The following is a 24,318-nucleotide window of genomic DNA, read 5'->3' as shown; positions in this document are numbered from 1 at the left end:
TCAAAGGAGAGCGGAGTTCAGACAAATCGAAGGAGTCAGTCGAAGCCCCGGTACCTGAAGCGGGTGAGGAAACAGCACCAGCAAGAGGTACAGGGGCATCAGGAGTGTCCGAAGAGTGGTCTAAACACAAGGCAGGGTCAGAATGGGGTGCGGTATCAAGAAGGGGCCCGGGGGTAGTAGTTTCATGGACTAGGGCTGCCATGGTTAGGTTACTCCTTTGCTTTTTGTTTTTAAGAAAAAAAAAGAAAGAAGAAAAGAAAATAAAAACAAAAAAAAGAATAAAAAAAGGGGGGAGCGGGGAGGAATAGTTCCCAGGAGGAATGAAAGGGCCGGAAATCTCCCTCCGCGCCCAAGAGGACTCGACACCGCTAGTAGCGCAGATGCAGCATGGAACCCGTGCCATACCCTACCCTTCATGCCAGTAAACCAGCAATCCGGGATAGCAACCTCACATCTGCCGAGCTACCTCGGTGGACAAAAGAGAGGGCGGCCGGATATCCGCCACAAAGCATACCTCCTTCAGCCACCACCCCCGGAATCCGAAAGGTGGCTTCCAGAGATACACCCGTCGCCCAAAAGACACCCAAAGCTACTCCGGGATACCGGAGAGGGATCGGGACATCCCTAGGCAATCCAGATTCCACGGCAAACTACGCCACCGCCAAGAAACCTCAACGGAATGGGATCGACCCCGGTGTCCTTTCCCCTACCTAGGAACTAGCACGCCTGTGGGAGAAATCACGAAGGCTAAAAAGAGGAAGGGCAAAAGGGAGGGGTGAGGAGGAGGAGGAGGAATGGAAAAAGGGGAGGATGGGGAGGATGGGATAGGGGAGGGGAGAATGGGGGGTAATTAGGTTCGGTCTGAGGAAGAAGACCGACAGGGCTAATTCCTCAGACCAAGAGCCTCTTCACCACGCCAAGGAGCCCCCCTTGAAGAGGTGATCCTTCTACAATATTTGAATGTTACTGATCCTTCTACAATATTTGAATGTTACTGATCCTTCTACAATATTTGAATGTTACTGATCCTTCTACAGTATTTGAATGTTACTGATCCTTCTACAATATTTGAATGTTACTGATCCTTCTACAGTATCTGAATGTTACTGATCCTTCTACAATATTTGAATGTTACTGATCCTTCTACAATATTTGAATGTTACTGATCCTTCTACAATATTTGAATGTTACTGATCCTTCTACAATATTTGAATGTTACTGATCCTTCTACAGTATCTGAATGTTACTGATCCTTCTACAATATTTGAATGTTACTGATCCTTCTACAATATTTGAATGTTACTGATCCTTCTACAATATTTGAATGTTACTGATCCTTCTACAATATTTGAATGTTACTGATCCTTCTACAATATTTGAATGTTACTGATCCTTCTACAATATTTGAATGTTACTGATCCTTCTACAGTATTTGAATGTTACTGATCCTTCTACAATATTTGAATGTTACTGATCCTTCTACAGTATCTGAATGTTACTGATCCTTCTACAATATTTGAATGTTACTGATCCTTCTACAATATTTGAATGTTACTGATCCTTCTACAGTATCTGAATGTTACTGATCCTTCTACAATATTTGAATGTTACTGATCCTTCTACAATATTTGAATGTTACTGATCCTTCTACAATATTTGAATGTTACTGATCCTTCTACAATATTTGAATGTTACTGATCCTTCTACAATATTTGAATGTTACTGATCCTTCTACAATATTTGAATGTTACTGATCCTTCTACAATATTTGAATGTTACTGATCCTTCTACAATATTTGAATGTTACTGATCCTTCTACAGTATCTGAATGTTACTGATCCTTCTACAATATTTGAATGTTACTGATCCTTCTACAATATTTGAATGTTACTGATCCTTCTACAATATTTGAATGTTACTGATCCTTCTACAATATTTGAATGTTACTGATCCTTCTACAATATTTGAATGTTACTGATCCTTCTACAGTATCTGATTGTTACTAATCCTTCTTACAATATCTGACTGTTAATGATCCTTCTACAATAACACAGAGGTTGTGCACCAGCTCTACACCCCTGAGGTTGGCCAGTCGCATTACAACATTCGCTTATAAGTGATATGTTCTACCACCCTAGAGTGACAACTCAATATTTCAATCAAAACAAAACATCAGTTTTTGAGTGGAAACAAGTCATTATTATTATTATTATAATCAAAAAGAAGCGCTAAGCCACAAGGACTATACAGCGCTGCAGGGCAGGAAGGAAGCGAGGGCATCAGGTGGCAAAAGGGAGATGGATGAGCAACAGGTTACGGATAACAGCGGGGCAGTGGATGGTGAAAGGGTAAAGGGCAGCAAGAGACTGAACCAGAAAGGGCTGAGGGGAGTGCGAAAAGTATCATCAGAGTTTGTGGAGTAAATCAGTCGTTGTCAAGAAGTCAATGAGAGAGTCAGGATTAAAGGAGGGTCCATCAGCAAGAAGGGAAGGTAAAGAGAGAGTAGGAGAACGAAGACGACGTTGGAGGTAAATTCTGCGTGCTCGTTGATAGAGAGGGCAGTCTAACAGAATGTGGCTAATCGATACTGGAACTTGACACTGCTCACAGAGAGGAACAGGGTGCCTCTCCATGAGATACCCATGAGTAAGACGAGTGTGGCCAATGCGAAGGCGGGAGAGAGTGGTCTCCCAACCTCGGCACTGATGACAAGAAGACGGCCAGTAACCTATGCTCGGTTTAATAGAATGAAGTTTGTTACCGAGCAGAGTTGACCAACGTTGTTGCCAACGGGTGCGAAGGTGGGTAGCTATTGCAGCAAAATAGTCCAGAAATGGAACACCTCGATAGGAAATTGGTAGGTCATATACTGCTGACCGCGCAGCAGTGTCTGCCTGTTCATTGCCCTGTACGTCGACATGACCAGGGACCCAACAAAAAACAATATCTTTATGTTTGGTAGAGATACGGCGTAGCCAAAGTTGGATACGGAGAACTAGGGGATGAGATGTATCAAATTTTCGTATAGCCTGTAGAGCACTAAGGGAGTCTGAGACTACTACAAATGATGACACAGGCATAGATGCGATACGAATAAGTGCTGCAAGAATGGCATACAGTTCAGCAGTAAAAATGCTAGCTGAAGATAGTAAATGCCCTCGTACGACGCTGTCCGGAAACACTGCTGCGAATCCGACGCCGTCTGAAGACTTAGAGCCATCTGTGTACACAGCGGTGGCATGAGAATGAGAGTGGAAGTGATCAAGAAAAAGAGAGCGGGAAGCCACCGTAGGCAGTTGAGCTTTCGAGCAAGGGAGTGAGAAAGAACAGACCCGAACAGCTGGAACTTCCCAGGGGGGTAGGGAAAAGTGAGATGCTACATGAACATATAAAGGTGGTAACTGAAGGGAAGACAAGAGTGAAAGTAGGCGAAGAGAAAAGGGACGGAGCAAACAGGGGCGGCGAACGAATAAAGAATGTCTACTAATATCGGTGACCATTCTATAAATGGAAGGATTGTGTAGATCGTGAGAGCGTACATAGTAACGAAGGCAATGGGCATCACGGCGATCAGACAAGGATGGAACATTTGCTTCTGTATAGAGGCTCTCAACAGGGGAAGAGCGAAAAGCACCAAGGCACAAACGTAAGCCTTGGTGATGGATAGAGTTAAGGCTAGAGAGAGTAGCAGGAGAGGCCGCGGAATAAATCTGGTCACCATAATCGAGTTTCGATAAAACGAGGGCTGAATGTAGGCGAAGCAGAGTTCGACGATCAGCTCCCCAGGAAAGATGAGCAAGGGTTTTAAGAAGGTTTAGCCGGCTGTGACAAGTTGCCTTCAGAGAGGTAATGTGAGGTTTCCAGGTTAACCGACGGTCAAAGAGAAGGCCTAGAAACCTGACTGTATCACGTTCGGGGATACGGGAGCCATAGAGATACAAAGGATGATCGGAGATAACAGAGCGTCTAGTGAAAGTAATTTGGTGAGTTTTGGTACTTGAAAATTTAAACCCATGTGTGGTGGCCCAAGTGGAAACACGGTCGACCGCATGCTGGAGAGAAACTGCAATAAGGTGACAGTCAGCGCCTGCACAAGCAATAGCGAAGTCATCAACATAGAGTGATGACCAAATATTGGGTGGAAGAACAGAGGCCAAATCATTTATAGCAAGGAGAAAAAGTGTTGTGCTTAGAACACATCCCTGAGGGACACCTTCAGCTTGGACGAAGTCCGGGGAAAGAACATTATTGACTCGAACACGGAAATGTCTGTCAGTTAAAAAGTTCTTAAGGAAGGATGGTAGATTGCCTCGGAGGCCTAAGGAATGGGCCTGGGCCAAAATATTATACCTCCAAGTTGTGTCATATGCCTTCTCAAGGTCAAAAAATATGGCAATAACTGAGTGATTATTCGCAAAGGCATTACGAACATACGTATCCAAGCGTAGTAAGGGGTCTATGGTAGAACGACCCTTACGAAAGCCATATTGACTAGCGGAGAGACTGTTGTGAGTCTCTAAATACCACATTAAACGTCGATTTACGAGGCGTTCCATCACTTTGCAAACTGCACTTGTAAGAGCGATGGGGCGATAGTGGGAGGCATCATGTCCTGTAGTACCCGGTTTGCGGAAAGGGAGAACAATGGCAGATTTCCACAGCTGGGGAAGAACTCCTTGTGCCCAAATAAGATTGAAGAGGTGTAAGAGGACTACAAGGGCTGACCGATGTAAATGTTGTAACATACGAATATGAATGTCATCAGGCCCAGCTGCCGATGATCGGCAAGCTGAGAGCGTTGCCTCCAGTTCTTGAAGTGTAAAAGGCACATTATACTGTTCTTCTCCGAGAGAAGAAAAGTCCAAGGGTACTAACTCTCTGGCAGACTTTGAGGAAAGAAACGAGGGGCATAGATGGAGCCCTCGGGAAATACGGACCAGATGTGTGCCAAGTTCAATGGCAACGTCGAGAGGGTTTGCTATATCAACACCAGTGACCCGTAGAACAGGAGCCGGGTCAGGAGAGTATTTACCACTCAATTTCCTCACTTTTTTCCAGACTGCACTCATAGAAGAAGCAGAGGTGATGGTGGAAACATAGTCTCGCCAACAAGTGCGTTTAGCTTCACGGATGACACGGCGAGCGATCGCACGCTTCTGCTTAAAATCAACAAGTCTCTCAGCGGTTCTATTGTACCGGTACCTGCCCCATGCAGCACGTTTCAAACGTACTGCACGAGCACAAGCAGGAGACCACCAAGGCACGCACTTCTGAGAATGCCTGCCTGAGGTTTGGGGTATAGAATGAGAAGCTGCGGTATAAACTGATGTCGAGAAGATGTGTAGGAGCTCATCAATGGAGGATGAAGAAGGAACCTCACTAAAAGCAGTGAGGTGTGAGTAAAGATCCCAATTTGCCCGATCAAATTGCCAGCGAGGGCTACGGGAAGGTGGTGAATAGGAAGGAGAAGTAAGAATGATCGGAAAATGATCGCTGTCATGTAAGTCTGGTAGAACAGACCAGGTGAAGTCTAGTGCAGTGGAGGAAGAGCAGACTGATAGATCGATGCAAGAGAGAGTATGAGTACGAGGATCAAAATGGGTGGGAGTACCCGTATTTAAAACATGGAGGGGGTGAGAGGCAAGAAAAGCCTCCAACTGAATGCCACGTGAGTCACAATGAGACCCCCCCCAGAGGAAATGGTGGGCATTAAAATCACCAAGTAACAGAAGTGGTGGTGGTAAGGATGAAACAAGAAAGGCAAAGTCTGGGATAGAAAATGCTCGAGAAGGAGAGAGATATAAAGAACATATTGTAAACCACTTATTCAAGTGGATACGGGCTGCAGTGTAATGCAGCGAGGTATGGACAAATAGTTGACAGTACGGAATATCATTGCGTAGAAGAAGGGCACTTTCATTAAAGGTCCCATCTGAGAAAGGATCCGAAGAATACAATAAATTATAGCCTGAGATAGGTTGGAAAACAGCCGAGTGTAATTTTGGTTCTTGTAAGCAAGCACCAACAGGGGAAAACCTGGAAAGCAACATCTGAAGCTCACCCCGATTACCCCTGAGGCCGCGGATATTCCACTGTAAATAGGCCATGATTGGCGATGAAGAAAATATCAGGAATCTGTAGGTAAAGGCACCTACGGACTAGAGGGGTTAGAAAAGTCAACGTGTGGTGGCATTGGAAGATGTTCAAGTAGCGAAGGAACGGAGCGTTGCGAAGAATGGGGTTGTGAAGATGGAGGAGAGGGAAGAGAAGGAACAGGAAGTGAATCAGTGTCCATTGAAGGTTTAGTCTCTGCAATATATTCTGAAATGGCTTCAAGTGTTTCTGAATTCAAAGATGTATGGGAAACCATATTGGAGATAGGAGGAGGAGGGTGAGTAAAGATTGGGACAGTAATGGACTGTACCAAAGTAGAGGGGGAGGGAAAAGTGTAAGGGACTGGAGATGAAGTGTGGGGGGGGACAGAAGAGGTAGAAACCTGGGAGGTGACAGAAGAGGGAGAAACTTGGGAGGGGACGGGGGTGGAAGGCATAGTACGAGGAGGAGGGTGAATCTCCACACTTGTAATAGAGCCAGAGAGAGGGGAAGAACTAGGTACAGAGACTGGAAAGGTAACGTGTGGAGGTGGAAGAAGGGAAGGAAGGGGCAAAGAAGATTTGAGCAATGTGGATTTTTTGGACTTCTGAGTAGAGGGGCGATTGGTATTAGGTGTCGTACGAGGTCTTGTCGATACTGGGGCTTGTGAGGAAGGACGCGAAGATGTGAGAACAGACTGAGTTGTAGTCGGGACGTCAGAGCCAAGGACAGCAAAAGGATTAGATGCCGTAATGGCTATGGGAGGGGTAACAACAGAGGAGGCTGCAGAAGATGGGACCCCAGAAGTGGGGGGATGTTTGGAAACACGAGAATAAGAAACACGGGGTAGTCTCCCTTGGAGGCGGAGATGAGTAACTGCCATAGCATAAGGGAGACCTTCTGCCTCTTTGAGGCAACGGATTTCACGTTCATTTAAGTAGACCTGGCAACGGCGGGAGTACGAAGGGTGAGCTTCATTACAATTAAGGCAAGATGGAGGTTGACTGCAAGATGTATTAGAATGGTTGTCGGCACCACAGACTGGGCATTCGGCCATAGATCTGCAATATTTCGCTGGGTGACCAAAACGCCAGCAATTTCTACATTGTTGCGGTGTAGGTATCACCTTTCGAACTTGTAACCGATGTCCCGCGACATATACAGAGGACGGGAGTTCTCGGCTGTCAAAAGTTAAACGAGCCACATTGCAAGGGTAACGTCTCCGCCCCCGGGCAGGAAGGACATAAGTGTCTACTTTGAGGATTGGGAGATCCTGGAGTTCCAGCTGTTCAAAAATGTCATTGCCACATGACTGGAAATTCTGTTGGACTATGGTATGGGGCAGAATGACAGTACCACTACAAGAATTGAGAGAAAGATGTTTTTCAATAGTGATAGGAGTAGTATCGATATTCGAAAGGAGAGAAAGATCATGAGCTTGGGTAGCATTCTGGACAGTGACGATGCGCGTACCGCTCTTGAGAGCGTGAAATGAAATATCTCTGCCAACATGACGCAGGAGCGCTTTGGCAATACTATGGTCAGAAAGGTAGGCAGAAGAAGAAGTTGGTCTTAAAGTAAAGAATTTAGTCCATTGTGTGGTCCGAAACTGAGCGTGGAGAGGGAGTGCTTGACGTGTCGGTCGTTTCCGAGTAGAATGGGAAGGTAACGACGGAGCATCATCAGGAGATTGACGTTGGCGTTTAGGAGTAGGACCGGAGTTGGTCCGGCATGAAATGGGTGGGCGATTCGAAAATTGCCGTACCGTAGAGGGAGAAGCCGGAAGCATAGTCAAAGGAGAGCGGAGTTCAGACAAATCGAAGGAGTCAGTCGAAGCCCCGGTACCTGAAGCGGGTGAGGAAACAGCACCAGCAAGAGGTACAGGGGCATCAGGAGTGTCCGAAGAGTGGTCTAAACACAAGGCAGGGTCAGAATGGGGTGCGGTATCAAGAAGGGGCCCGGGGGTAGTGGTTTCATGGACTAGGGCTGCCATGGTTAGGTTACTCCTTTGCTTTTTGTTTTTAAGAAAAAAAAAGAAAGAAGAAAAGAAAATAAAAACAAAAAAAAGAATAAAAAAAGGGGGGAGCGGGGAGGAATAGTTCCCAGGAGGAATGAAAGGGCCGGAAATCTCCCTCCGCGCCCAAGAGGACTCGACACCGCTAGTAGCGCAGATGCAGCATGGAACCCGTGCCATACCCTACCCTTCATGCCAGTAAACCAGCAATCCGGGATAGCAACCTCACATCTGCCGAGCTACCTCGGTGGACAAAAGAGAGGGCGGCCGGATATCCGCCACAAAGCATACCTCCTTCAGCCACCACCCCCGGAATCCGAAAGGTGGCTTCCAGAGATACACCCGTCGCCCAAAAGACACCCAAAGCTACTCCGGGATACCGGAGAGGGATCGGGACATCCCTAGGCAATCCAGATTCCACGGCAAACTACGCCACCGCCAAGAAACCTCAACGGAATGGGATCGACCCCGGTGTCCTTTCCCCTACCTAGGAACTAGCGCGCCTGTGGGAGAAATCACGAAGGCTAAAAAGAGGAAGGGCAAAAGGGAGGGGTGAGGAGGAGGAGGAGGAATGGAAAAAGGGGAGGATGGGGAGGATGGGATAGGGGAGGGGAGAATGGGGGGTAATTAGGTTCGGTCTGAGGAAGAAGACCGACAGGGCTAATTCCTCAGACCAAGAGCCTCTTCACCACGCCAAGGAGCCCCCCTTGAAGAGGTCCTGGGTAGACAGTGGTCAAGACAGTGGTAGTTCTGGGTGGGCAGTGATCCAGAGGACGGAGTAGTTGGGTGGACAGACTAGTCAAGGCAGGAGGTAGTTCCTGGTGAACAGTAGTCAAGACGGGAAGTGATTCTAGGTAGACAGTAGTCAAAGACAGTAGAGTGATTCTAGGTAGACAGAAGATCACTATAACCTGACAAAGCAACATTGAACCTATACAAGCAACATTGCAGAGGGCAGTCACGTACAGAAAAATCTCACATGTATGGGTTTTAGCATTCCGTAGCACATGAGAATTTATTGCTGGGCAGACAAGATGGAACACAGTTTGGTGATATATTGAACACAGAGTGTTACATAACGGCACTAGTGTGCTTTTACAAGTGTTGTAGTGTTTATAGACTGATGAATGTTCGAACTCAGATGGTCATATGCTGTATTTAGTGGTCCAAGTGAACAGTGAACACTACCAGTAGCACCCCCTTAGCATGGATTCCTTTCCAATGTTCCACTTATTACAGTTTGCCGCATTAGCTCTTATCAATATGTGACCACAAGCATTGGTGGTGACAGTTGTTCAAGAGTAGAAGCTGGCAAAGTGTTTCCCATCAGTGATAAAATGATAATTCTAGACTTACTGTTATGAATTTATCAAACATACTTTCTCATGGCATGTTATGCAAAACCATATATATGCATATCATTCTTGTCTATCCACAGTTTCTCTGCTCATAGTTTGTTCTTGGGAAGGTATCCTTGAGATCGGAGCACTACTGTATGGTGATGGCTACTATCCGTGATTCCTGGTATCCATGGATTTGTTCTTGGAAAAGTGTCTCATGAGGATGCAGAGCACTACTGTATGGTGATGGCTACTATCCATAGTTTCCTGGTATCCATGGATTTATTTCTTGAAATTATCAGCGGATAGAGCACTACTGTGTGGTGATTAGCTACTATCCATGGTTTCTGGTATCCATGGATTGTTCTTGGAAGGTATAACCAGGATGCGGGCACTGCTGTATGGTGCGGCTACTATCATAGTGAGTTCTTAGAAAGTATCACCCAGGATACTGAGAGTACTACTGTATAATTATATGGTTGCTTGTTCACGTTTAAACATATTTGACAATGTCGTTTGCTGAATTTGTTTATTATTTTTCACATAACACAGAGGAACTGCTGCAGAAGGCCTACTAGTCCATACTAGGCAGGTCCTTATAAACCACCCTATCTGCCCAATCCACTGTCAATACTAATTATCTTACAGAAACTGTAATCATCATATTTTCATAAAAATAGATAAAAAACATAGCAAAAAGGGTTAAATTAGGTACATTACTGACAAGATAGACTACTTTTGTTTTTCAATGAACCAGCTGCATCCCACTCAGGCGGTGACCTAAAAATGCAAGAAGTTTCTCATACAGTGGACCCCCCACCTTGATCAGCTCCCCAGCGAACAATTATGTAAATCATATTTTATAAGTGCTTTTATGCAGTATATTTTTGAGGTCTGAAACGGATAGATGATTTACAATATTCCTTATAGGAACGTTGCTCATTATGACTGCAGACAGACTTCTGGAATGAATTAATATCGTAGGCAGAGGGTCCACTGTATTTAGTAATGTATACAGGAGAAGGAGGTTAGATAACACTATCATCTGGTTGAATAATACTATCACAAAGGTTAAGATAGCTTACCATCACAGTAAAGGATTAGATGGTATCCTATCATGAAAGGTTGATGGGATCACTATTATGAAGTAGGTGACAAGGTAGATGTTGTTAAGTTGTCATTATTAACAATGGCATTGAAAATAATGGCAGCATCCTCATCCTGCTGACACTTGGCAGCATCACCCCAATCACCATGGCGCCCAACATCACCCCAGTGCCTGCTGACGCGTGGCAGCATCACTGATCACCTGCTGACGCGCGGCGCGTCACCTGACCACTGCTGACGCGGCATCACTGAGCCGCCTGCTGGCGCGTGGCAGCATCACCAAAGTCACCTGCGGCGCGGCAGCATCACTAGAGCCGCCTACTGCGCGCGGCGGCATCACCCAAGTCACCTGCGACGCGGCAGCGCATGCTAGAGCCACCTGCTGGCGCGGCGGCAGCATCGCACAGTGCCTGCTGACGCGCAGCGCCGCTGAAGTCACCTGCTGACGCGGCAGCATCACCCCAGAGCCACCTGCTGACGCGGTGGCATCACTATTTGCCTGCTGTGCCTTGGCAGCATCACTCCAGAGCCCTGCTGGCACTTGAGCATCACTGATCACCTGCTGACATGTGACAACAACATAACTCTGACTTTGGGTATTTCAAGTTTATGATGATTTAACTTAGAATAATTTGGCTTTACGATGGTTCAACCCAGGATATTTCAGCATGTTGATGCTGCAACAATAACTGAAGATGAAACATAAATAATTACTAACATATGAAGGCAACAAGTCCCTAACTTATGTTCATTTACTGACTTTTTAATACTGGTATATCTTCCCTAAACTGTTGTGTTCTAGGCACCTCTGCAAAGCAGTGATTATGTGAGTGTGGTGAGGAGTGTTGAATGATGATGAAGTATTTTCTTTTGGGATTTTCTTTCTTTTAGGTCCACCTGCCTCGGTGCAGGTCACCCTGCCTCGGTGGAGTCACCCGCCTCGGTGGAGTCACCTGCCTCGGTCAGTCACCTGCCTCGTTAGGTCACCCCTGCCTCGGTGGGTCCACCTACCCTCCCGGTGATCTCACCTGCCTCGATGATCACCTGCCTCGATGAGTCACCTGCCTCGATACTGAGTCACCTGCCAGTGGGTCTGCCCACTGCCTCGATCAGATCACCCACTGCCTCGGTGGGTCACCTGCCTCGGTGGGTCACCCACTGGGTGGAGTCACCCTGCTCGTGCGATCACCCACTGCCTCGGTGGTCACCTGCCTCGATGGTCACCCTGCCTCGGTGGAGTCCACCCTGCTCGATGGAGTCACCCCTGCCTCGGTGGTGCCCCTGCCTGGAGTGGAGTCACCCTGCCTCGGTGGAGTCACCTGCCTCGATGCATGGAGTCACCCTGCCTCGTTAGGTCACACTGCCTCAGTGGAGTCACCCACTGCTGCAGTGGGTCACCCTGCCTCGATGAGAGGCAACCGACTTGGTAAAAAAACTTAGTTAATTGTTGTTTATGTTCAGTGACACTAGTTATTTACTGATTGTTGTTTATTAATATATTTGACACATATTTTCAAGCATAAGATGGTTGATAGATTAAAGATGGAACTGTATTGACAACGTACATACACTATTTGTACTTATACGTGCTGATAATAACTGAGCTTGCTCTTGTAACTGAGGCCTATAGGTACACTAGGATATTAAACATGTGAACACATGTACATATTCAATATTCAATAGCAGCAAACCACAAATGGGATTTTAACCCACGAGTTTGTTTGCACTGGTGCTATTATGATTTCATGAGTCGTAGAACTCAGCAGTAACAAAGGGCAGGAAACACAGGAGGTTGGGTGTGTGCATCCTTTTGGCCCATTTTGGGTCCTCTTCACCAGATGACCAAGATGGTCAAAATATACACATCAGCTTCCTGTGTTCTGGTGTCCATGTGTCATTACTGAACACTGACAAGTGTTCATTTACCATAGTCATTCATGTATTCATTCTTGTTCCACCATAACTGAATCATTCATTCAACATTTCCTAATGATGTAATAGGCCTAAACACAAATATTAAATTTTCGGTGTGCTAATAATCCGGCACGCCTCTCCATATAACTGAAAGCATGTGGGGCTGTGTCATTTGTTCAAGACACTGGATGTTCAATGCAACTGCATTACTAGGCCTAAAGGTACACTGTCTTGCACAGTGTTGTTGTGAAACTATATCAATATTGTTGCAAAGGTACACTGACTTGCTGATGTTGCTGCAACAATAAAAGTCAGTGTTACAAAGGTACACTGACTTGCTGATGTTGCTAAAACAATAAAAGTCAGTGTTACAAAGGTACAATGACTTGCTGATGTTGCTGCAACAATAAAAGTCAGTGTTACAAAGGTACACAGACTTACCAGTGTTGTGGCAACAATAAAAGTCAGTGTTGCAAAGAAGTACAATCTTGCCAGTGTAGCGTGAAGATAGATTTTGATGCAGACTTAAAACAAGTGACTTACAAGGTAGAGTGTATTTCAGGTGTTGCAAGTGCATGTGAAGAGCAACACAAGAATACAACAGAGTTGCGGCAACAGCAACACTGGTCAACAATCCCCAGGCTACAATGTCATCAATAAAGTCGTACCTCTTATAAAGCTCCACTATAATCTGTGTGATTGACCAAGTCAATCACAAAACTGGAAGTGTGTGGGGGGAAATGCATAATTTCCACTGCACTCTTTCAACGTATTCAGTACAATGCCAACAGAAATTGAATATTGCAGGACAGTTATTACGTAGTACAATCGCCCCCTTCATATAATGAGACTGATGCGGGAGGTTATCCGTGTACAATAACTCATTAAGTAATAAAACAAGTCTGCTTATATAAGTTTGCTGTACCTACTACTCAATTTCCATTCATCGTTTTCAACCGCATTTGTGAGAAGATCGGGTAACTAGAGGAGTCTGATAAAAGGCTAATCATACACACAATAAATGGGAGTAGGCAGTATATAAGAAATATCAGAATTAATAAAAGTGCAAGTAAAACCATACACTGGAAATCATACAAATAATTTCCATTTAAAAAGTCCCAATTATTACTAATAATTATACATATCTCAAATTCCGACACAAATAATATACTACTAAATGGTCTTGTGGAAACACTTCCACTAATAAGAACCCTCCAAAATCCAAAAATGGCAAGGATAATAAAATGATAGGCAGCAAAGAAGATCCTTAAAACTATCCTAGTATGCTGCTGACATCCTAACAAACTAGGAACTAAAACCTGGGTCATAATAGGGTGACTATCGGGTGTGTATAGTGCACTATGTTTATCGCTCATACACATACAGTAATACACTGTTATGCATGCATCAATGCTGCATGCTGCGTATGTACAAACACCTCACACACACATATGCATTCAAGTTCCTTGCATCTGCACACACTCCTCACATACTCAAGTATAAACATGCACTCACTACCATGCACTCATACAAAAAACACACGCACAATCACCCTACCCCATCAACAAGCATCGCGAATTCCTCGGAGCAAGTCGGTGCAGCGGCCTTCAGAAATGACATGGTAGCGCCTGCTGGCATGGGCTGGCCGGACACACACATCAACGTGTCAACCCACAGGCCACCACCTATTAGAACACCACAGTGTTCCGTTTCTCAACCTACAGTTTCAAGATGTAATGAGCTCATAATCACATAAGCGGGGCACATGGAAAAAATGTCAAGCGCTCACAGATCCATAACATCATCAGTGGAGTTCAAGCCCATCCAGCCACGACTTCCAGATTCGGCAATCGGAAACCAGGCCCTAAGACTCTAGGATCCTGGCTGCCTATAAGTGAGTTAAGCCATCAGCAGCTTTGGGAAGTTACTGCAATCTGGAAGCCAGGCCTAAGGCTCTGGGATCTTGGCTGCCTATAGGTGCTTAAAGCCCAACCCTGCTATCTACATAGCATAAAAGTGACTTCAACAAACTGGACACAATATCTGAGAGAACTATGAAAACAGTAATGCAGGTAGAAGTAGTAGGTCAGGTGGGAAGGGTCGTAGTGGTACTATCAACACACTGAGACCGATTAGTACTATCCAGCACACTGAAGGTAGTATAGGTATCTCAAACACACTGAAGATAGTGCTAGTGCTCTCCAACACACTAGACACAGTACTAGTACTCTGTACAGATAGTACTAGTACTACTAAGTACTAATCCTGATAGTCAAAGTGACAATCTGAGCACAGTTTCATCTGAAGTCACCAAATAAGTAGAAAAGTCTTTGTAAGCAGTAAGGTCACTGAATCACAGCTACACAAACTGGAGAATCTAGAATGGAGTCAGGAAAATATAAATGTTTTTAGCGTGACAATGTGATGTTAGAATACTAACAAGATTGTTTAGAAACACTGAGGATATTTGTAATACCTAGTATCATTAAATACACGTACAATTTATCTTACAAGTTTTACACCTTTAATGACCCAAAATGTACACTCACGAGGTATTTACACTTTCAAAGAGAAAATATGAAGTAGATACACTCATATCTTTTTGTGTACTACGTCCATGTGCTACCTCAATGTACTACACGTTGTGCTTGCTGATGAACTCTCTTAGTGTTTTGTGAGGCAAGAACTAACATTGGCGACAATGTTACATTATTCTCTGAACCACAAACAATCACGGTGCTGGGTGTGATACACCCAGATGCTAACCTCTCCATTCATTGGGCCAGAGGCTAGGAGACATGGGCTGACTCCTCAGGGTTGGCATTTACTTTACAATAAAGGAGAGACCAGTATGTACACCACCTGTTTTCAGTGTTCTGCACTTTTGTTGGCTTCCAATTTAGGGCATCATTCCACACATCGGTGACAATCACCAGCACGTGGAATGTAACGAACAATGGCCAATGAAAACATAACACCGAAAATAGGTAGTGTACATGCAGGGCCCTCCCCTACACTGACATTGAGAGAGAGAGAGAGAGTCACCTGGTGACACATTACCCAACAATCAACCTTGTCTATATGTTATATATGCTAAAATACTAGAGCTTAGGCACTCTAAATACAAACATCACATGTTGAGGGCTGTTATAAAGGTGCTGATAACCAGCACCAAAACTAGTGATAACCTCTACTGGACCAAATTGATGATTTGTGTACAGTGTTCCAATGGTCAGTCTCACAGATTCTTACTAACCCAGTTCCATTCTTGGGGCCAGGAGTGAACTGAGGTATCTTAACCTGAATCAAGGGCAATTATTTCAACATTATTAATCAATTTAAAGAGGACAATTATTCAATTTACCACCAGGACATTTCATGAGGACAATGAGATAGTCAGACTTGTGTAATCACACGCACAATGCTGTGCTTCACACCAAGCACGCACAAGGTCACTAAGCTACTTATGTACAGTCAACACATGATCTGCTCTCCAAGGATAACGTCTAGTTTCTAACTTACAAAAATTCTAAACTAAAAATGTCCGAATGGCAAAAAATGTCGACTGAAAATAACTGGGCATTTGTTTATGAAGTGTCTGGTGTAGATAACCTCAGAACACACCCTGCATCACGTGGGTCGTCATAACCTGGAGACGACCTTGGCTACTGCTGCCCCCTACATACAAGGTCGCAGCCAACATCTACAGCAGCTGTAGATCTGACCACCACCCTACATGTCTAGGTCTAAGATAAAAAAAAAAGATAGGCATGGCTGCCCCCCCCATCCTCTCTCCTCACTGAAGTAGTCACTAGCAATGTGTATGAATGGTATATAATACCCACAACATGGAGAATTAAACACGTGTGCAACATCTGCACGTTGCAGATGCTGCACGTGTCTAATTTTTCAGTTACTATCAATGCCGACTCCATTACTTCTCAGGCCTAAAAGTCCTATACCATTCATTTCTTTTTGTGATAAAAGTACAAACTTTCAGAATTATCAAACTTTCTTATATCTTGAACTTAAACAATAAAAATATTCTAAAAGACTTTAAAAGAAGAAGAAAAAAAAAGTCAATCAAAAATATTGCAACACTCGCAACTCTACAAGAAACATGTTTACTAACACATCAGATGTTTGTCACCAAGGCAAGGTGACCCCCAAGAAGACACACCTTCACCATCACTCACTCAATCCCTCTCTAGTAGAGTAAGTCCTTGACTTACACATTGAGAATCTTCTGTATTGTGTATAATATCAATATTATATCATTATTGTGTATAATAAAATCATTATTATGCACAATACAGGAGGTCCACAATGTGTTTGTAAGTTGAGGACTTACTGAACCAGCAAGCCTCTGGCAAGACAATAACGGTGTGAGTGACAGTCAAAGTCTTTCTTCTATTTTGGGTTGGTGTCTTAATAAAAAAAATCTTGCCATGAGAGAAGTCACAGTGGAGGTTAAGAGAGGCAGGTGATGGGGGTCAGCACTTAGCCCATGTGTGTAATAGTCTCTCCTGCTACCCACGGAGACCACGGCCCAGAGACCTCAGTCCGGAGACCTTGGTTCAGAGACCACAGTCAGGAGACCTGGGTCTGGAGACCTTGGTCCGGAGATCACAGTCAGGAGACCTTGGTCCCGGAGACCTTGGTCCCGGAGACCTCAGTCCTGGAGACCTGGGTCTGGAGACTACACTCAGTAGACCTGGGTCCAGAAACCACAATCAGGAGACCTCGGTCCAGAAATCACAGTCAGAAGACCTCGGTCCAGAGACCATAGTCAGGAGACCTAGCTCCAGAGACCACAGTCAGGAGACCTGGGCCCAGAGACCACAGTCAGGAGACCAGGGTTCAGAGACCATAGTCAGGAAACCTGGGCCCAGAGACCACAGTCAGGAGACCTGGGTCCAGAGACCACAGCCAGGAGACCTGGGTCCAGAGACCACAGTCAGGAGACCTGGGTCCAGAGACCACAGTCAGGAGACCTGGGTCCAGAGACCACAGTCAGGAGACCTGGGTCCAGAGACCACAGTCAGGAGACCTAGGTCCAGAGACCACAGTCAGGAGACCTCAGTCCAGAGACCAAAGTCAGGAGACCTCAGTCCAGAGACCACAGTCAGGAAACCTCAGTCCACAGACCACAGCCAGAAGACCACAGCCAGGAGACCACAGTCAGAAGACCACAGTCAGGAGGCCACAGTCAGAAGGCTACAGTCAGGAGGCCACAATCACAAGACCACAGTCAGGAGACTTCAGTCTGGAGACTATGGTCCAGAGACCACAGTCCAGAGACCATGGTCCAGAGACCACAGTCCAGAGACCAGTCAGGAGATCTCGGTCTGGAGACCACGGTCCGGAGACCACAGTTCAGAGACCACAGTCAGGAGACCCTGGTCCAGAGACCGCCACAAATACCATACAGAGGATGTTTCAAGATAAAAAGAGAAGGTCCTCACACGCTGGACATAAATAACATCTTTACACATAGGGAAGAAGTCCAAGAAAGCGTATATGTTAATGGAGATCAAACAAACCTGCGAACAAACACCAAACACGGTGCACCGTGCCGGCGAGCGCTGCACCGCCGCCGCCCCGCCTTCCCTTGCTTTGTGGACGGGAAGACGGGCTCGACCACACGGCGCCGAGACCCTCGGCTTCGTCGGCTATAAACACAAGACTACTCGTGCTAAAACATCTACTACAGACCACTGTCAAGCCCCTTGTATCCCTTTAAAACATATCAAACGTATTTAGACTGGGTAAAACACAAAATAAATATACACCTGTATAACTGCATATTGTTAGGCCTACTTGACTGAAGATACAGTTCGTGGCATTTATTAACCAATATCCTTAGTGGCTAACCTTCACAGAATTAACACTTGGAGTTTCAACTAAAATCTTACACTTGATAAGATTTATCAAGTTCAACACAAAACAAACTTAGAACTTCTTTGGCCGACTTAAAAGTTTAAAAATGTGGCCACTTTGGTGAACCAAAGTGGCCAGCGCGCACACAGTGTCCATCCTTCAAGAGCGGCGCTCCTACCATTCAAGGCTCGCACACAAACCATAATATACAATAAAAAGTGATAACTAGTTCTCTTACTCATCAACAATATGCTGATGAATATCACCGCCCCAGGGACGGCCGATGTACGGTTAAGATGCTGAGGGCGCGCTCCAGCGCACATGCACTAGTTCTACACACAACTCTGGGGCCCATACTGATCCTTGAGTCATGTTAAGAGAACAATCAACTCAAAAACTCTATATTGGCCCCCAATCAGTAATCACAGGGCAGTAATTATATCAAAGAGCTTTGCACCTATGGAGATTTATAACACTCTCATATTTACTACTTTTGTTAAACACTTAGTCACTGTCAACCCTGACACTTGGCACGAACAATAATGACTATTTCCTCCTGGCATTTATCGTTTCCCATTTTTCTAGTCAAAATCTAGCAGGCCCATGATGCCATTTTTTTTGTAATGGTGATGTTTGTAGTAAGGCAGCTCTTTGTTAAAATGTAGAGAAGGTGGTGAGGGTCAGGCCTACACTAGACCCCTTCTTTCCCCTCACTATCCACCTTTCAATTCTACAATTCTTGAGGGGGTTACCAAAAAATTTATTTCCAGCTCAACTTCTGGGCCATTTCTATTCTTTGACGGCGGACAGACGAGAAGTTTCTTCTATTCGGAGAACCAGATGCTCTGGTACTGGCTCTTGGCAGGGGAGAGCGCCGTGTATGCATTGTACGGCGGCGCCACTTGTGGGTGTGTGGGGAACACAGCCGTTGGTTGCATGTGGGCGGGAAGCGGGTGGGCGGGCGGTGCGGCCAGCACGGCACGCCCATTGCTGTGGTGAGCGGGTGGTGGCAACGCGCCTCTGAAAGCAAGCAAAACACATTATCAACAATGTCTTAACTTGTACTTTAAATAATATCCAATACATGTCCTCTATTTTTAAGAGAATGGCCATGTCCCACCAAACAGGGAGGCTTAACCCTGGGTCCGTACTGTAGTTCTACGGCTTTGAAGCCAGGGTCTGTGCCGTTGTTCTACATGATGAGCTCAGCTTACTCAGACAAGCTGTGAGCAGAGAATTTGGGACTAAATATGATAGAATGGGTCAATGCAGTAAGTGTGCACCATATAAAATAAATCCTGCAGCACACAGTGCATAATGAGGGGAAAATAGCTGTTTTTTATTTAAAACAGCAAATTTATGGTGTATTTTTATATGGTTCTTATGGGTGTATTCTCAGTTTCTTGGTCTCATTTGACAAAGTGGAAGATATATTACAGAAATAGAGATGATTCTGAAGGTTTTGAGGACTCAAAATAGCTTGAAAATGAGCTCAAAGTAGCGGAAATGTTCGATTTTTGCCGATGTTGAAGAGTAAACAAATCACGTCCGTCGTCCAATACATGTCAACTGGCAGGTCTAACATGCATTCATTGATATTATTTATACAATTATTACAATACTGCATGACAGTAAATCTTCTATTTTTTTGGTGAATAAAAAATCAAAATGGAATTCATCTGTAAAGCTTGGAAACGTAACTAAAAAACAGAAGAAATGTTATTTTAGTGCCAGGAATGCTGGACCCTATTTTGAAATTTGTGTCAAATTAGCTAAATTCCCAATTTCTGATCACTTTATTGGGTAGTTGAAATAGTTGATTGGGTGGTTTCTTGGGCTCAGTCAATAAAATAGAAGACATACTAGCAAAATAGATAAGAATTTGGTCACAAGGAACCACGTAATTGGCCTAAAATAGGAGTCAAAGTGGGCAAAATTGCCATCGCATAAATATCGCCGACACCGCAAAATTCGTGATAGCGAAATTTTGCCAATTTTCCACCAAATTTCTTACTTTTTTTTTATTACCTTCAGAAAAACATTCTCCACCATTTCATAAGAAAAAATAACAAAAGTTTCTTTTGAAAATTCTTGGACCCTGTGGACAAGTTTCAGATCAGGGGTCTGGAACCTGAACGGTTAAAGAAAATGCATTCACAATTGTTCAGTCAAACACTTCAGACACTGTACTTCACACTTCCAGTACTGAAATAATCTCACTCATCCTTCAGAGTACAGTCACTGTGCTTTCCACTGCCAGAACAGTAACGTTCTCACTCATCCTTCAGAGTACAGTTACTGTGCTTTCCACTGCCAGAACAGTAACATTCTCACTCATCCTTCAGAGTACAGTCACTGTGCTTTCCACTGCCAGAACAGTAACATTCTCACTCATCCTTCAGAGTACAGTCACTGTGCTTTCCACTGCCAGAACAGTAACGTTCTCACTCATCCTTCAGAGTACAGTCACAGTGCTTTCCACTGCCAGAACAGTAACATTCTCACTCATCCTTCAGAGTACAGTCACAGTGCTTTCCACTGCCAGAACAGTAACATTCTCACTCATCCTTCAGAGTATAGTCACAGTGCTTTCCACTGCCAGAACAGTAACATTCTCACTCATCCTTCAGAGTACAGTCACTGTGCTTTCCACTGCCAGAACAGTAACATTCTCACTCATCCTTCAGAGTACAGTCACTGTGCTTTCCACTGCCAGAACAGTAACATTCTCACTCATCCTTCAGAGTACAGTCACAGTGCTTTCCACTGCCAGAACAGTAACATTCTCACTCATCCTTCAGAGTACAGTCACAGTGCTTTCCACTGCCAGAACAGTAACATTCTCACTCATCCTTCAGAGTACAGTCACTGTGCTTTCCACTGCCAGAACAGTAACATTCTCACTCATCCTTCAGAGTATAGTCACAGTGCTTTCCACTGCCAGAACAGTAACATTCTCACTCATCCTTCAGAGTACAGTCACAGTGCTTTCCACTGCCAGAACAGTAACATTCTCACTCATCCTTCAGAGTACAGTCACTGTGCTTTCCACTGCCAGAACAGTAACATTCTCACTCATCCTTCAGAGTACAGTCACTGTGCTTTCCACTGCCAGAACAGTAACATTCTCACTCATCCTTCAGAGTACAGGTACAGTGGTACCTCGGGATACGAGCAGCTCAAAACTTGAACAATTATGTAAGTATATTTATGTAAGTGCTTTTGTAAGTGTAATTTTGGGGGTCTGAAACAGATTAATCTAATTTACATTATTCTTTATGGGAACAAATTTGTTCGGTATCGCCACTTAAACAGCCTTCTGGAACGAATTAAGTTCATATCCCAAGGTACCAATGTACTGTACTTCTCTGTATAACCAGGGATTTTCTATATAGAATGTCATATAGTAGCTTATGAGAGGTTTTTACAATGCAGAAGTGTTATAGGAAGAGCAGAGTATGGAGAGTTAAAGAAAGGTGAAGAGAGTGGTGAGAGAGTGCAAAAGGAGAGCAGATGATAGAGTGCAAAATGCATTGTCAAGAAATTTTGATGAAAATAAGAAAAATTTTTAAGAGTGAGATAAACAAGTTAAGAAAGCCCAGGGAACAAATGGATCTGTCAGTTAAAAATAGAGTAGGGGATTTAGTAGATGGGGAGATGGAGGTATTGGGTAGATGGCAGGAATATTTTGAGGAACTTTTAAATGTCGATGAAGGGAGGTGGTAATTTCATGCACTGGTCAGGGAGGTATAACATCTTTTAGGAGTGAAGAAGAGCAGGATGTGAGTGTGGGTAAGGTGCATGAGGAATTATGTAGAATGAAACGGGGTAAAGCAGCTGGAACTGACAGGATCATGACAGTAATGTTAAAAGTGGGAGAGGGGGGGGGGGGAATAGTGTTGGAGTGGTTGGTATTTTTGTTTAATAAATGTATGAAAGACAGGAAGGAACCTAGGGATTGGCAGAGAGCTTCTACAGTTTCTTTATATAAAGGGAAGGGGGACAAAAGAGATCGTAAAAATTGCAGGGGAATAAATTTACTGAGTATACCAGGAAAAAGTGTACAGTAGGGCTATTATTGAAAGAATTAGAGGTAAGACAGAGAGTAGGATTGCAGATGAGCAAGGAGGTTTTAGAGTGGGTAGGGGATGTGTAGATCAAGTGTTTACATTGAAGCATATATGTGAACAGTATTTAGAAAAAGGTAGGGAAGTTTTCATTGCATTTATGGAGGGGCTTGGACTTCCAGCAGGCATGCGTGAGCGTGTTTGATAGGAGTGAATGGAGACAAATGGTTTTTAATACTTGACGTGCTGTTGGAGTGTGAGCAAAGTAACATTTATGAAGGGGTTCAGGGAAACCGGCAGGCCGGACTTGAGTCCTGGAGATGGGAAGTACAGTGCCTGCAATCTGAAGGAGGGGTGTTAATGTTGCAGTTTAAAAACTGTAGTGTAAAGCACCCTTCTGGCAAGACAGTGATGGAGTGAATGATGGTGAAAGTTTTTCTTTTTCGGGCCACCCTGCCTTGGTGGGAATCGGCCAGTGTGATAATAAAAAAAAAAATTATGGATTTAGAAAAGGTATATGATAGAGTGGATAGGGGAGCAATGTGGCAGATGTTGCAAGTATATGGAATACGTGGTAAGTTACTAAATGTTGTAAAGAGTTTTTATGAGGATAGTGAGGCTCAGGTTAGGGTGTGTAGAAGAGAGGGGAGACAACTTCCCAGTAAAAGTAGGTCTTAGACAGGGATGTGTAATGTCACCATGGTTGTTTAATATATTTATAGATGGGGTTGTAAAAGAAGTAAATGCTAGGGTATTCGGGAGAGGGGTGGGATTAAATTATGGGGAATCAAATACAAAATGGGATGTGACACAGTTACTTTTTGCTGATAATACTGTGCTATTGGGGGATTCTAAAGAAAAACTGCAGAGGTTAGTGGACGAATTTGGGAGTGTGTGTAAAGGTAGCAAGTTGAAAGTGAACATAGAAAAGAGTAAGGTGATGAGGGTATCAAATGATTTAGTTAAAGAAAAATTGGATATCAAATTGGGGAGGAGGAGGAGTATGGAAGAAGTGAGTGTTTTCACATATTTGGCAGTTGATGTGTCAGTGGATGGATTTGTGAAGGATGAGGTTAATCATAGAATTGATGAGGGAAAAAAAGGTGAGTGGTGCATTGAGGTATATGTGGAGACAAAGAACGTTATCTATGGAGGCAAAGAAGTGAATGTATGAAAGTATAGTGGTACCAAAACTCTTATATGGGTGTGAAGCTTGGGTTGTAAATGCTGCAGTGAGGAAGCGGTTGGAGGCAGTGGAGATGTCCTGTTTAAGGGCAATGTGTAGTGTAAATATTACGCAGAAAATTCGGAGAGTGGAAATTAAGAGGTGTGGAGCTAATAAAAGTATTAGTCAGATGGCTGAAGAGGGGTTGTTGAGGTGGTTTGGTCATTTAGAGAGAATGGATCAAAGTAGAATGACATGGAGAGCGTATAAATCTGAAGGGGAAGGAAGGCTGGGTAGGGGTCATCCTCGAAAGGGTTGGAGGGAGGGGGTAAAGGAGGTTTAATGGGAGAGGGGCTTTCACTTCCAGCAAGCGTGCATGAGCGTGTTAGATAGGAGTGAATGGAGACGAATGGTATTTGGGACCTGATGAGCTGTTGGAGTGTGAGCAGGGTAATATTTAGTGAAGGGATTCAGGGAAACCGGTTATTTTATATACCCGGACTTGAGTCCTGGAAATGGGAAGTACAATGCCTGCACTTTAAAGGAGGGGTTTGGGATATTGGCAGTTTGGAGGGATATGTTGTGTATCTTTATACATATATATTTCTAAACTGTTGTATTCTGAGCACCTCTGCAAAAACAGTGATTATGTGTGAGCGAGGTGAAAGTGTTGAATGATGATGAACGTATTTTCTTTTTGGGGATTTTCTTTCTTTTTGGGTCACCCTGCCTCAGTGG

General features: G+C 44.4%; 1 protein-coding gene across 7 annotated transcripts in view; it reads right to left on the bottom strand.

The window, feature by feature from the left end:
• Hipk (Homeodomain interacting protein kinase) overlaps positions 1–24,318 on the bottom strand; it is a 160,087-nt gene that overhangs the window by 23,358 nt on the left and 112,411 nt on the right. For 6 of the 7 annotated variants that reach the window (XM_070092989.1, XM_070092967.1, XM_070092978.1 and 3 more), the window contains one exon: positions 16,640–19,368. The exons of the other annotated variant lie outside the window; for it this stretch is intronic. In XM_070092989.1, coding sequence (XP_069949090.1) covers positions 19,173–19,368 — 196 coding nt within the window. In that variant the 3' untranslated portion in view covers positions 16,640–19,172. Of the gene's footprint in view, positions 1–16,639; positions 19,369–24,318 lie in introns of those variants that run through there. 7 annotated transcript variants of the gene reach the window in all.

The sequence above is a fragment of the Cherax quadricarinatus genome, chromosome 3 (genome assembly GCF_038502225.1).
Source record: "Cherax quadricarinatus isolate ZL_2023a chromosome 3, ASM3850222v1, whole genome shotgun sequence".
Taxonomy (NCBI): Eukaryota; Metazoa; Arthropoda; class Malacostraca; order Decapoda; family Parastacidae; genus Cherax; species Cherax quadricarinatus.
This window is presented reverse-complemented; position numbering and strand designations above follow the sequence as displayed.